Source organism: Ipomoea triloba, chromosome 1 (assembly GCF_003576645.1).
Source record: "Ipomoea triloba cultivar NCNSP0323 chromosome 1, ASM357664v1".
Taxonomy (NCBI): domain Eukaryota; kingdom Viridiplantae; phylum Streptophyta; class Magnoliopsida; order Solanales; family Convolvulaceae; genus Ipomoea; species Ipomoea triloba.
In genome coordinates, this window is record NC_044916.1 from 29,665,066 (window position 1) to 29,678,089 (window position 13,024).

The following is a 13,024-nucleotide window of genomic DNA, read 5'->3' on the forward strand; positions in this document are numbered from 1 at the left end:
AAGAAGTTTCAATGTAACAAAAATTGTACTAGTTCAGAGACGCACCGCCAACAAAGATGGTTTGAAATGGTACACCTAATGGTCAAGTTGTTCATGTCGCTTTTGCGTTTCCTTTGCAAATGCTGTTCCATTTATCTTTGAGGTCGACAGTACTACCTTAAATGGAAAAGAATAATAGCCTCCAAATTCCAAAATATTCCTCCAAGAAATACTTTGATCGTGAGTGCTGAGTATTTCTGCACACCCTCCTGCATCATAAATTCATTGCACTAAAGTACCAGGGTAAGGGATGTCCAACTTTATCTCTGTTTTCAGGAAGGTTCCCAACACTACAACTCATGCCCCAATGGTCGATGAGGATTGAGGAAGAGCTTAGCCACTATACAAAATACAAATCTCAACCTTTGAATGAAAGATCATATTAGAGAGGAAGTTTTTACCTTCAATGTTTCCTCCTCGTCTTCTGTACAATGGAGCTTCTTTCGCCTTGATTAGGGGTGTGAAATAAAGAGGCTGACTAGCTTGCTGGAGGTCGCCCAGTGTCAGTTCACATAACTAAACCAATCTTGAACATATTTAGAAAGAAGAAAGGATATGGGAGAGAAAACAGGAGGGAAGAGAAAATCAAATACTAAAGATGAAAAAAAGGAAGAGCTCTAGACACCATATAAAGAACCTGATGATTTAATGAAGGAAAAAAAAAGCAATTAGTACGAGTGAATCACACTATCAGTCTGGTTTTCTAAACTGCATAGAATATTTGGAAACTGACCTTGTTCGAAGAACTGTTTCGGATTGTGACATCATTTTCAGATGATTCATCATCTTGCAGTGGTTGGTTTTGTCTCAACTTGCCTGATCTTGGGGATAAGTGTTTAGATGATTGTTTGATTCCCAAGCCAAAAGAGGACTTCAGATCATTCCTTGCATGAGACACCTTCTTCTTAACTTCCAGGTACTTAGAAATTGCCTGAGAATAAGTGCAAAAAGGGCAGTAAAACCCTCCTGCCTTATCTAGGATGGGAACAGAGCCCAAACAGCTATCATGGACCACTACTGGACAGGTTTCAGAACTACAAACCAACAGTTTGCCATCTTTATTACACTTCACACAAAGATTTAGCTCTTTAGAGTCAGCAGTTGCAAATGAATCTTGACTATTTGTGCATTGTGAGCTCAAGAAAGCACTCTTCTTTTTAGCTATTTCAATCTTCTCTTCGTGATAACCATCGGTATCACTACAGGACTCTGCTTCAGGATTATGCTCAATGTTATCTCTGACTTCATTAGTGGGTCCACCTTTTGATGAATCCTGAGAAAGATAAAGCTGAAACTTCACTTCAGCTTCATTGGAAAGAGAATCCAGTTGTATTAAATGTTGCGTAAAGCCATTTTCATTTCTTAATACATCATGAGCAGTCTCTTTGCTGGCTGCACCGACACAAATATTTTGAAAACTGTTGGTATCCTCCTTAGCATTTGTTCCTTGAGGGACATCGGTGTCACTATGATGAAGTTGCACAGCATGCCTATTGTCACAACTCTTTCTGAGGTTTTCTAGAGCAGTATGCATGTTGTTATAGTCCTTTGGAGGTTTGGTTGCTAGTAAGTCCCCAGCTGTTGATTCCTTTTCAAAACTGTACCCTTCTTTTTCAATGTCTTGTGCAATATGTTCACCAATTTTATCAACAAGACAAATTACATCCTGTTTGTGTTTCTTGGTGCCCTCAGTACAAGGATAACAAGCATTCTCAGCCATAGTTTGCTCAACAGTGCACTTCCCTCCTTGAATATCAGCTGAAGAAGCAGGCTTGCTCCTCTTGGCAGGTAGAAGGTTCTTAGCAGGTAAAATTTTGCACTGACTGTGCCCATTACCTTGGCTGGAAGAGACCAAGTTTTCATTTGGTGTAGGAGGAATTATAGCACCCTCTTCATGTGTCTCTTTAGTGTCCTTAATACAAATATCATTTGCATATTGATTCCCAGTTGACAAGTTTTCAATTGGTGCAAGAGGTTTCCTAGCACTATTTTCTTGTATCTCTCTATCTGCAGAGATAATATTTTCAGATTGATTCCAGGATGGCATTCCACTTCTTTCCTTTAATGGTGCAAAACAAGGATGGCTGCCTTCAACAAACTTTTCCTTAAGCTGCTTGTAATGAAAGAAAGTACCAGCCATCTTTTTAAAAACACAATATCTCAATTGAAGATACAAACCAGATAAACTAACCTTACCTGTAGCGAAGTACATTCTGGCAAGCGAGACCTTTTATGCATGACAAATGATTGAACATCCCATTCCAGCATCTCAGGTCCAGCCATTTTCAAGTCCGATATGGGTATCTGATTGTATTATCACCATTACTTTACTTAGCACAATGCAAAAGTATAAAAGCTCATCTCCAATTCTTAAGCAAGCACATTATAAAACTGGAAAAATCAAGACATCCAGTGATTCAGATGCTGTTTATCTATCCAGTGAAATTTAATACCTCTTCTAATATCTGTTTAAGGACATCTTCACACCTGATTTTAGGATGTGCTTCAGATGTTGTGTCATCACTATTCCAAATTTTCTTAACAAATAATTTCTCCAAAATCCTCAAGGAGACCAGTCCCTTTGCACTCTTCCCAATATTGTCTGAAATTTCATAAGTCCTCATAACCAAATCTGCATTGCATAAAACATGAATGTCAAAACTCAAACCATCTACAGAGAAACATTTAACAAAAAAGTGAAACAAAATTCAAGCATCACACCAGTTAGTAGACATGTATCTATGCTTTTGGAGCTTGCAAGTGCTTCAATAACAGTTAGAGCATTCTATAATTTCAGTTAAATAAGTTAAATAAACGTTCAATTAAAGGTTAATCAAATTAACCATTTGTACATTAATCTCAGCCTCAAATAACAATATGTGATGTATATACCACCTTTTGACAGAATGATGAAAGACGAGTTAATTCAGATATCATTACAAGAATCCATGTCACGAAATTGCAAACAAGCAAAATTTCCAGTTTCCAGGATAAAATTTGTAAATGAAATTATAAGTCAAAACTTGGCTAAGCAATTGTCAACAAACTCTATCAAAGATACACATGAAATGAACACCATCATGAACAAAACAAGTTTACCTGAAATTGCTATACTAGGAGCTCAATTCACATATCTATAGGAGACCTAATCAACATTTAGTTCAAATGAGATAAACATTAGGATACAAAATATTTAGTTCGAACTTCATGAATGTTCAGCTCAAAGTTCAAACTCTATAAAAAAAAAAAAATTAAAAATTAAAAATAAAACGGCTCACAGTCTCAGAGCTAATGATATAATGTGCAGCTTAGCAGAATCGTGACAATGAATGCATTTCTTACAAGCAAACTAACCAGAAATCATGAACATAAATAAGAAGGCTTAGCAATTAGCAGAACCTTAACAACGATCACATTTCCTTACGCATTGCAAGTTTTCAATCGTAAAGCAGCCATTTCTAAGCAAAGAAGAAGAAGAAGAAGAAGAAGAAGTCATCAAGCAGAACTGATAATCAGAACCTTCATTCCATCATTCCTTACATAGACTCACTCTTACGATCTCAAAACTAAAATTCGGCATGAAATCGATTTAGACAATGAATTATACGAGAGAATTGTAGGATAGGAATTTACCAGATAAAGTAGTTCGCGACATCATACTACAGCGATTGAGTCACCTTTGATTTTTGTTTTGCTCCCTTTTTACGGTTGGGGCGAAATCGATATACATGATAAAAATAAACGTATACTATAGAAAACTGAAAAGGATATTATGGAGGGAATTGTGAGGGTTGAAGTGTGAACTTTCAAAAATAACATGAAATTTTTATATGTTGAGGGTCCAAAAGTCTTGATTTTTTCAAATAATTTTTTTTAAAAAATATGAAATCGAATTGATTTATAAATATTTAAAATATTTGCAACATATGCCATGGTTTGCATACCTTTGAGTCTTCTAAATGGCCTAACTTGTTATGCAATATGTTGAGCTAACGGTATTCATATTCAAATGTACATTTTATATGTGTTGTTAAGATATTTGCATAATAGGCCCTTGCTAAAATGGTTAGTCTATTAATCAATTTTGGCTTATTTGACCATTATTAGCTATTTGACTTAGTTTAACAAAAACAATATAAGTGTTTGGTTAATCAACTTTTTGTAACTCCAAAATGCTAAAATTCAAAAAGTTATTCAAATAACTTTTTCAATTAGCTTTTTTAAAAAATAAATTATATCAAATAGTTATTTGCTAATAACTAATTTACCAAAGGCAAATATGACCTATATGCATTTAAAGTTATTTTCATATCAAATTGTAATAATATAATAGATAAAATACATTTTGTATAATTTAATAAAATTAAACTCATCATTTCAAATTTGTTAAGTTACAAAATGTAATTATTTTAAATATCATATTGGTACCAAATTGTAATAATATAATAGATAAAATACATTTTGTATAATTTAATAAAATTAAACTCATCATTTCAAATTTGTTAAGTTACAAAATGTAATTATTTTAAATATCATATTGGTACCAAATTGTAATAATATAATAGATAAAATACATTTTGTATAATTTAATAAAATTAAACTCATCATTTCAAATTTGTTAAGTTACAAAATGTAATTATTTTAAATATCATATTGGTACCAAATTGTAATAATATAATAGATAAAATACATTTTGTATAATTTAATAAAATTAAACTCATCATTTCAAATTTGTTAAGTTACAAAATGTAATTATTTTAAATATCATATTGGTACCAAATTGTAATAATATAATAGATAAAATACATTTTGTATAATTTAATAAAATTAAACTCATCATTTCAAATTTGTTAAGTTACAAAATGTAATTATTTTAAATATCATATTGGTACCAAATTGTAATAATATAATAGATAAAATACATTTTGTATAATTTAATAAAATTAAACTCATCATTTCAAATTTGTTAAGTTACAAAATGTAATTATTTTAAATATCATATTGGTACCAAATTGTAATAATATAATAGATAAAATACATTTTGTATAATTTAATAAAATTAAACTCATCATTTCAAATTTGTTAAGTTACAAAATGTAATTATTTTAAATATCATATTGGTACCAAATTGTAATAATATAATAGATAAAATACATTTTGTATAATTTAATAAAATTAAACTCATCATTTCAAATTTGTTAAGTTACAAAATGTAATTATTTTAAATATCATATTGGTACCAAATTGTAATAATATAATAGATAAAATACATTTTGTATAATTTAATAAAATTAAACTCATCATTTCAAATTTGTTAAGTTACAAAATGTAATTATTTTAAATATCATATTGGTACCAAATTGTAATAATATAATAGATAAAATACATTTTGTATAATTTAATAAAATTAAACTCATCATTTCAAATTTGTTAAGTTACAAAATGTAATTATTTTAAATATCATATTGGTACCAAATTGTAATAATATAATAGATAAAATACATTTTGTATAATTTAATAAAATTAAACTCATCATTTCAAATTTGTTAAGTTACAAAATGTAATTATTTTAAATATCATATTGGTACCAAATTGTAATAATATAATAGATAAAATACATTTTGTATAATTTAATAAAATTAAACTCATCATTTCAAATTTGTTAAGTTACAAAATGTAATTATTTTAAATATCATATTGGTACCAAATTGTAATAATATAATAGATAAAATACATTTTGTATAATTTAATAAAATTAAACTCATCATTTCAAATTTGTTAAGTTACAAAATGTAATTATTTTAAATATATTGGTACAATGGTACTATTGACATTGAACAATTTTTCATCCTACATTTTGATAAACATTATTTTGATGGAGAAAGAACAAACAAAGAAATTACCGGAGTATGTGACCAAGTTACTAATATGTACGGAGTATCTTTTAACCCGCCTTCATTTGCCAATACTTAGATTTATCAATAGTTATACAATGGATCCGGGTCCACATTGCAAGGTGAACCCAGATCCACAGAATAATTTGCCTATATATAATAAAACATTGAAAATAAGGGTCGTATTTCAGAAACAGAAGATGAATTGGATTTGTATGATACAAATACAATGGAAGTACAAAACCATTAACCATCAGAGTCTTAGGTAAGTGAATAAAGATGGAACAAGATCTACGACAGCCCACCCGAGGCCAGTATATTGAAGGAGTCGAATGCCTGTATCGACATCAAACGAGTCCTGTTGGGAGAAAAAGAACAATTTTTGCAGATAACCTGCGGCTGGCTTTGTTTCGTCCGACTTCTTGGTGATGGCAGAGCTGCTTAGTCCCGGGACGTAGCTGGTTGATCTTACCGGGATGCTCAGGGCGTTGGCGAGCATGGGCAGCATCCATTTCGCGAGAGCCTTGCTGCAGAACTTCACTAGGAGTATCGTTGGTATTCCTACTAGCATTCTACCGACAAATGCAGGGATCGGGAGCTCAGTAAAGACCTTTGGAACATCTTCATGGTGAAACTGATGGTAAGTTTGCTGGATTCCAGCTACCTGGCAAACAATTTTTGTAGTCGGGATTAACATGCGATTCCAACAGCATTAATAACGTGCTCATAAAACTCAAGAAAGTGGATTATATTGATAATTGGAAAGTAAAGCTCTTCACTTTGAAGCGGAGAGGTAGAGCAAGAAATAATCGAAGAGCATATACTTACAATTCCCAAAGCAACACCGTCGAAGGCTGTATGATATTCAAAACTTGGAGTAGGCTGCTCCGGTGTTGGATAGGCAAAGAGCAACAAGAAGCTTAGTGCGCTCCAAAAGGATGTAACTGCAAAAAGGCAAAAAAAAACTTAATGTAAAGGAATCACCAAAATTCATACGTAGCAATAGGAAAAGCTTATTAAGTACACATCATTTTTCTTGAAGTATCTTATATGTTTGCACATATGCTCTTCTATTGACATTTTGTATCCATAAATCATGCCAAATTTAACACTAAGAAAAGTTTATTCTATGCTCTTCTATAATATCCTATTGTACAAGGAAGTAAGAACCATGATCCTCTCAAACCAACTAAAAGAGTTTTCTGAGGCTTTCTTCAATCTAGTAACTAGTAATAATACTAGCCAAAAAAACTCATGTTTCTCTCCTATAAATCTATAATAATGCAATTATGCAAAGAACCATATCCTTCTCTGATATTGACTTAGTGTTTCTTTTGAGACTTTTTCTTTTTGGGTACATAAATTTGATGGCAGTACATGAAAACCAAAAGTAAAAGCAGTTCAGAAGGTATGAACTTAAAAATTAAAATTAGTGGATGATGAACAGTATCCATACCATTTTGTCCTGAAACTACGAAATCGTCTATGTAATTGTGAACAGAGAGCCAAAATGCCAGGATTGCCAATCCAAAAGCTAGACCTCCAATAATGTCAATCAAGCTGTGCATCCCAAGGTATATTCTCCCTAAAAATGAAACAAATTTCAGCTGGAACTCTAAAGAATTGTAGCAAGCAAGAATCATATCAAAGACACGATACTTACCTAAGCCAATCAGGCCCACAAGTAAGCAAACAAGGGCAATTCCTGCTATCTCCGTGGAAAGATCTTCGTTCTTGGTGTGGGATAAGACATAGTGCAAAAGGTACCTGAGTTTCCAAAGAAAGAATAGGAGTACATTAAACGACATCCATAGCAAAACTAAGGGATGGCATAAAGCATTTCACGTTTCCACTCAAACAGATTGGCAGCATGACTAACAATTGAACAATTCATTTCTTTTCTTTTTTACCCCATGTTCTTAGGTCGATACCACATCAGGCAATTTGATCTGTTCCTTTATTCTGAAGTTTTTATCCTGGCTCAAGACACTCAGCTTGACACTATATATTCCATTAAGTCACACAGAAATCGCATTGTCTAAGAAGTTTATAGGACCAAGTGTCAATAACGTGAAGCACTATGCCACAGAACTCATTTACCAAGAATATATGAACATCTAGCAAATCCTACAATCTTATTGGTACATCTGATAGGGAGAGGAGTTGAACATAAAATCTTAGTCCGACTGACACCAACAAAGACAGATAAATGAGCAATATGAAGGAATTCAGTAGCTCAATACCCAGACAAGCAGAGAGTATTAAGAGTATGCGAAGAAGGCAGTCCATATTCCAATGCATTTTCTTTCTCATCTTCCGTGGCAGTTATTCTCCTAACAGGCGGTGAAGTAGGTCTAGGGGCCGACACCACATCCTGCAAAGAACAATAATGTATTCAATCATAAAACATTAGCATAAGGCTGTATTCAATCATAAAACAGTAAATGAAGTTATACCCCAAAAAAGATGATCATGTGAGTGAAGAAACAAAATACCTTTATACAGTTGCCCATATAATCACAGAAAGCCATCAAAAGGGTCATCTGCCGAGCCAATTTACAATGCCCGCTCTGCAATACAAAAACAAGAAAAAAGAAAAAAAAAAAAAAAAGTTGAACCAATTAAACTCTTAAACTGTAAGATAATAGTTCTACTTGTATTATCTTCCCCTCAATATAAAACAGGGAGGGGTTAGGGATAGATAGCGTACCCAGAAGAGAAAGGGAAGAAACGCGGTGTAGAAAGGCACAGAAACGCTACAAGACAACGCAGAAAAGAAGCCATCCAAATACCCATGCTGGTATTTCTACAGCACCAAGAACAAAAAAGGAAGATCATCAGAACCATAATTCAAATCATATAAACGACCCGACTAGCATTAACCAGAAGATAATGTCCAACAGAATTGATATGGGATTTCCACAAACAAAATAGTAGGAGCAAAAACCTGGATCTGCAAAGAAATGGGGGTGCCGGAGACCACTTGGCGAGAAACCCAGGGTTGAGTGAGAGATCTAATCTTCTGGGTCACATTAAAAATTGAAGAAATCACAACCCAAGAAGCTAATCCTCCAAGAAACAGCCCTTGCCACCCAGCAACACTCTCCATTCCCAACGACTGAAAATCTCTTCTCTCAAGAATTCAAAATTGAGAAGTTGACCCGGGAGGAGACCTTAAAGATTCTATTGGAAGGGCTTCTCCGAATTCTGTTAGACCAACAGAATTGAAGTGAAACCAAATTCAAAAGTGGGAGCTGGACTCCATCAGAAGAGGGTAGCCGGCTATCCTCTCTTCTTATTCATCACTTTATTTTTATTTTAATCAAGATTTTTCCAGGAAGGGTTGTTTTCTGTGGACCCTCGTCCTCGTAATATTTGGTTGGCGGAGAAAAGTCCGTTTCTTTACACAGTTTAGAATCTTTCTACGCTCCGACCTCATAACTTCTTTTGGTTTGTCAAACAGTCAAAGTTTTGCCCGCGTTACTCACGCCAGCAAGAACATTAGGGAACAAGACTCCTTTATACAATTTTACGAAATCTATCAATCAAACTTGATAGTAATTTCCGTCCATATTTAATGCAATGCATAAAGCTATTCGTAATATTCTTTCAATCAAGACTTTTAGTGATAAACTTTAAATTTGTTTATACTATCTTACAATTTTTAAAACTTTGGCCCTGTTTGATAAATAATCAACCTATCAGCCAATTTTGACTTATTTGACCACTATTAGTTGTTTGGCTATTAAGCTTTTTGTAACTCCAAAATGTTAAAATTCAAAAGGCTACTCAAAGCCGCCTTTTCAATTAGCTTTTTGAGAAAATAAATTATACCAAACAGCTACCAGCTAACAGCTAATTTATCAAACAACTTTCTACAATCAGCTAATGTTATCAAAAAATCATACCTTCTAATTCAAACAGCCAATCCAAACAAGACCTTTATCAATTTTATAAAAGTCTATAGAACAAACATTTATAAATTTTTAAAAACTTTTTCATATTAAAAAGTCTACAAAAATCATTAAAACTTTAAATTAAATATACACTTATAAATAATTCACAAATTCCATTAATACGTTATTTATGATTTTCTTTACATAAACTTTTATAATATAAATATAATTTTCTTATAAAATATTAAAAAAGGAAAGTAAAGAAAAGAAAGGATAAAAATTAATATATTGGAATCTATTTGGGTCAGAAATAGTCAAATACATAGGGAATTGACCACAATTGCAACAATCTCATTTGTATAATAAATTAGTGTCACATGGTTGTAGCGAAATATTGGAGTTTTTTAAATTTTAATTTTTTTCGAAATCATAAACAAGTATCTGTCCATTTAAAAAAAAAAAAAGTATTCGTCTGTTTAGTTTATCGTCGTTCGGAATAGTTTTTTGACAACTACAACAACGATATAAGAAAGCGTCCCACCAATACAATTACACTTCAACATCATTCAACTCTATTTTCCTCTATAAATGTTGTTGTAACCAATAGCAAAATTTAGTTTTGTTCATAACAATGATAAATTTTTTCTATGATTTTTTATAGATGTGTGAATAAAAAGATAAAAATTATATATATATATATATATATATATATATATATATATATATATATATATATATATTATGAGTATTTATGTAAGTTCTAAAACACCACAAAATTTGACATTAATATATACAAATTTGTATGGTTTAATAAGAAAAAAATATTTAGGAAAAGTTACAAAGTTTGGAATTGAAAGATTGAATTTCAACTAATAAAAAATAAAAATAATATACTAGTTAAAATAAAAATAACAAATACAGCTTGTTTGCGAGCTTTCATTGCTTGAAAGCTTGAAATGCGCGATGGACAAACAAACAAAATTAAGGCCTGTTTGGCAGAGCTTATTTTAAGCTACTAATAAGTTATAAGCTCTGTTTGATAATATTCTCAAAATAAGCTAGTAGCTTAAAATAAGAGCTTATTTTAAAACGCTGCTTGGGATAGCTTTTCAAAATAAGCTAGTAGCTTTTTTCCATCTTTATCCTTGTTATTTTAAATAAATGACATCCTTTACCCCTCTCAATTAAAACCCTCCTGACATTTTCTTTTTATTATGTTTGGTTGTAATTTTAGTTTGATATTTATGTTTGAATATTAAATTTTGTATGAACTAATCTTATGAATTATAAATTTTTTTTTTTACTTTATATATTTTCAAATATATGTTCTTACTTTATATTTTATTTAAATATATTGATTTCATTATTTTATATTTTAATATATAAACAAACCTATTTAAATTTAAAATTATTTAAATTGTATGAAGATGTCCTTTTTAGTCTTTTTACATTTATCAGCTTATCAAAAAACTAATTTTACCAAACAGTTTTAAGCATAACAGCTCTTCAGATTTCAGCTTTGAGCTTATAGCTTTTCAGTTTTCAGCTACTTTTCAGCTTTCAGCTACCTTTTCAGCTAGGTTTGCCAAACATAGTCTAAATAAAAAGAGATAATACCACAAATGGTCCTCTGACTATTGGGGTAGTACTCCTTTTAGTACTCGACTTTCAATTCGACCACAAATGGTCCTCTGACTTTCATTTTTGACCACAAATAGTCCTCTGTTAAAATTTCTGTTAAATATGTGTTAAATCTAGGGGTAATATCGTCAAATTGATTAATATTATTATGATTAATTCTTTTTTAGAATTATATGACAACATAATTAATTTCAAACATTAAGTTAATAAATATAAAAATAAAATGGACGTGAGAACTTATATAAATGAACAAATTAAATAAAAATCCATGATTAATGTTCGCAATTTGTACTTGATTAATTATATTAATTCAACGGTAGCAGCTTTCAGTTATGTCCCAAACAAAATGTTTGATCGATTAATGAAAAGTGAAAATTATTAATCGACCATGTATGAACAACCATGAAAATGATGAAAGCAAGATTTTTTTAAAAAAATCTTCCATTTTAGTCTGTTGGTTAAATTAAAATAGATAGCTCTAATATTGAATCTTAATTTTGTACGCATAATTACGAGAATAAAGTGTATTGTCTTTTTATTTATGAGTATTTATATTTGTTAATTGTTTCAATTATGCTTGTTGGTGAAAAATTATAAACATTTTTATTTTATGAACATTATATATATCAATTTGACGATAATACCCCTAGATTTAACACCTATTTAACAGAAATTTTAACAAAAGGACTATTTGTGGTCAAAAATGAAAGTCAGAGGACCATTTGTGGTCGAATTGAAAGTCGAGGACTAAAAGAAGTACTACCCCAATAGTCAGAGGACCATTTGTGTTATTAACTCAAATAAAAACTTCAATATCAACTTGCAATAGGAAATTTGGCAGAGATGGAGGCAGTCTATTTTACATGATTTATGATTATGACCAAGGAAAATATTAATTTTAATTGTTTAGTTACGCAATATGATAGTCTTAAAAATGTTTCTTACCTCTAAATTATCATTCTATATTATTCACTCCCGAGTTAAAAATTAAAAATAAAATAATTTATATTCATGGATCATCGATAAATTGGTTGGCCCCATCATGAATTAATAAACACTTTAACCATGTAATAAAAAAAAATGACAAGTTAGGGTGAAAAATAAATAGTGGTAATTATGGGGTTTTTAACATGGTCATTTTTTTGAAATTATGAATATAATTATTTTTGGAACTTGTGGACAAATCTAAGTGGTTCGCATCATATGTGTGTGTGTGTTTTCATGTGAGAACACTTCTTCTTGTAAAACGTATGAACACATTTACACCCTCAACCCTTTTCATGCCGACCAATTTTTAAAAATTTGATTAAGTTGAACCGAGCGAGGGATAGTAAAATAATTTTTTTTTATCCTGTCAAAAAAAAAAGAGAAATGTGCATTTGCTTGAAAGAGTTTATCAATAACAATTTTACGCCTTTGAGTTCGCATAGAGCCTTTGATTAAACCTTGCTTAAAATCAAGTTGGTGTGCATAAGGCATCAAAACAACCCCTTTCTCTCCATCCTCAATCTTTGGAAATCAAATTCTATGATCTTATCATTGTTAAGCTTTTAA

The 13,024-nt window shown here is 31.1% G+C and overlaps 2 protein-coding genes across 3 annotated transcripts; both read right to left on the reverse strand.

Annotated features, from left to right (window-relative positions):
- Positions 1-234: 234 nt before the first annotated feature.
- Positions 235-2,333, reverse strand: LOC116002142. Of its 2 annotated transcripts, XR_004094379.1 has the most exons (4): positions 2,236-2,333; positions 773-2,149; positions 441-676; positions 235-248 (listed from the first exon to the last, which is right to left on the reverse strand). XR_004094379.1 is itself a non-coding variant. In XM_031242188.1 (3 exons), exons 1-3 carry the CDS (start codon positions 2,320-2,322, stop codon positions 632-634), a joined length of 1,509 nt encoding a protein of 502 aa, XP_031098048.1. In that variant the 5' UTR covers positions 2,323-2,333; the 3' UTR covers positions 351-631. The 2 variants fall into 2 exon arrangements, 1 of the variants encoding a protein (XP_031098048.1); XM_031242188.1 differs by lacking the exon at positions 235-248 and having other exon boundaries at positions 351-676.
- Positions 2,334-5,979: 3,646 nt separating this feature from the next.
- LOC116000607 (lipid phosphate phosphatase delta) lies at positions 5,980-9,234 on the reverse strand. Its single transcript, XM_031240628.1, has 8 exons — positions 8,881-9,234; positions 8,644-8,739; positions 8,429-8,503; positions 8,177-8,307; positions 7,597-7,700; positions 7,390-7,518; positions 6,762-6,877; positions 5,980-6,597 (listed from the first exon to the last, which is right to left on the reverse strand). The coding sequence occupies exons 1-8, from the start codon at positions 9,040-9,042 to the stop codon at positions 6,187-6,189; spliced, it is 1,224 nt and encodes a 407-aa protein (XP_031096488.1). The 5' UTR covers positions 9,043-9,234; the 3' UTR covers positions 5,980-6,186.
- Between the last annotated feature and the right edge of the window lie 3,790 nt (positions 9,235-13,024).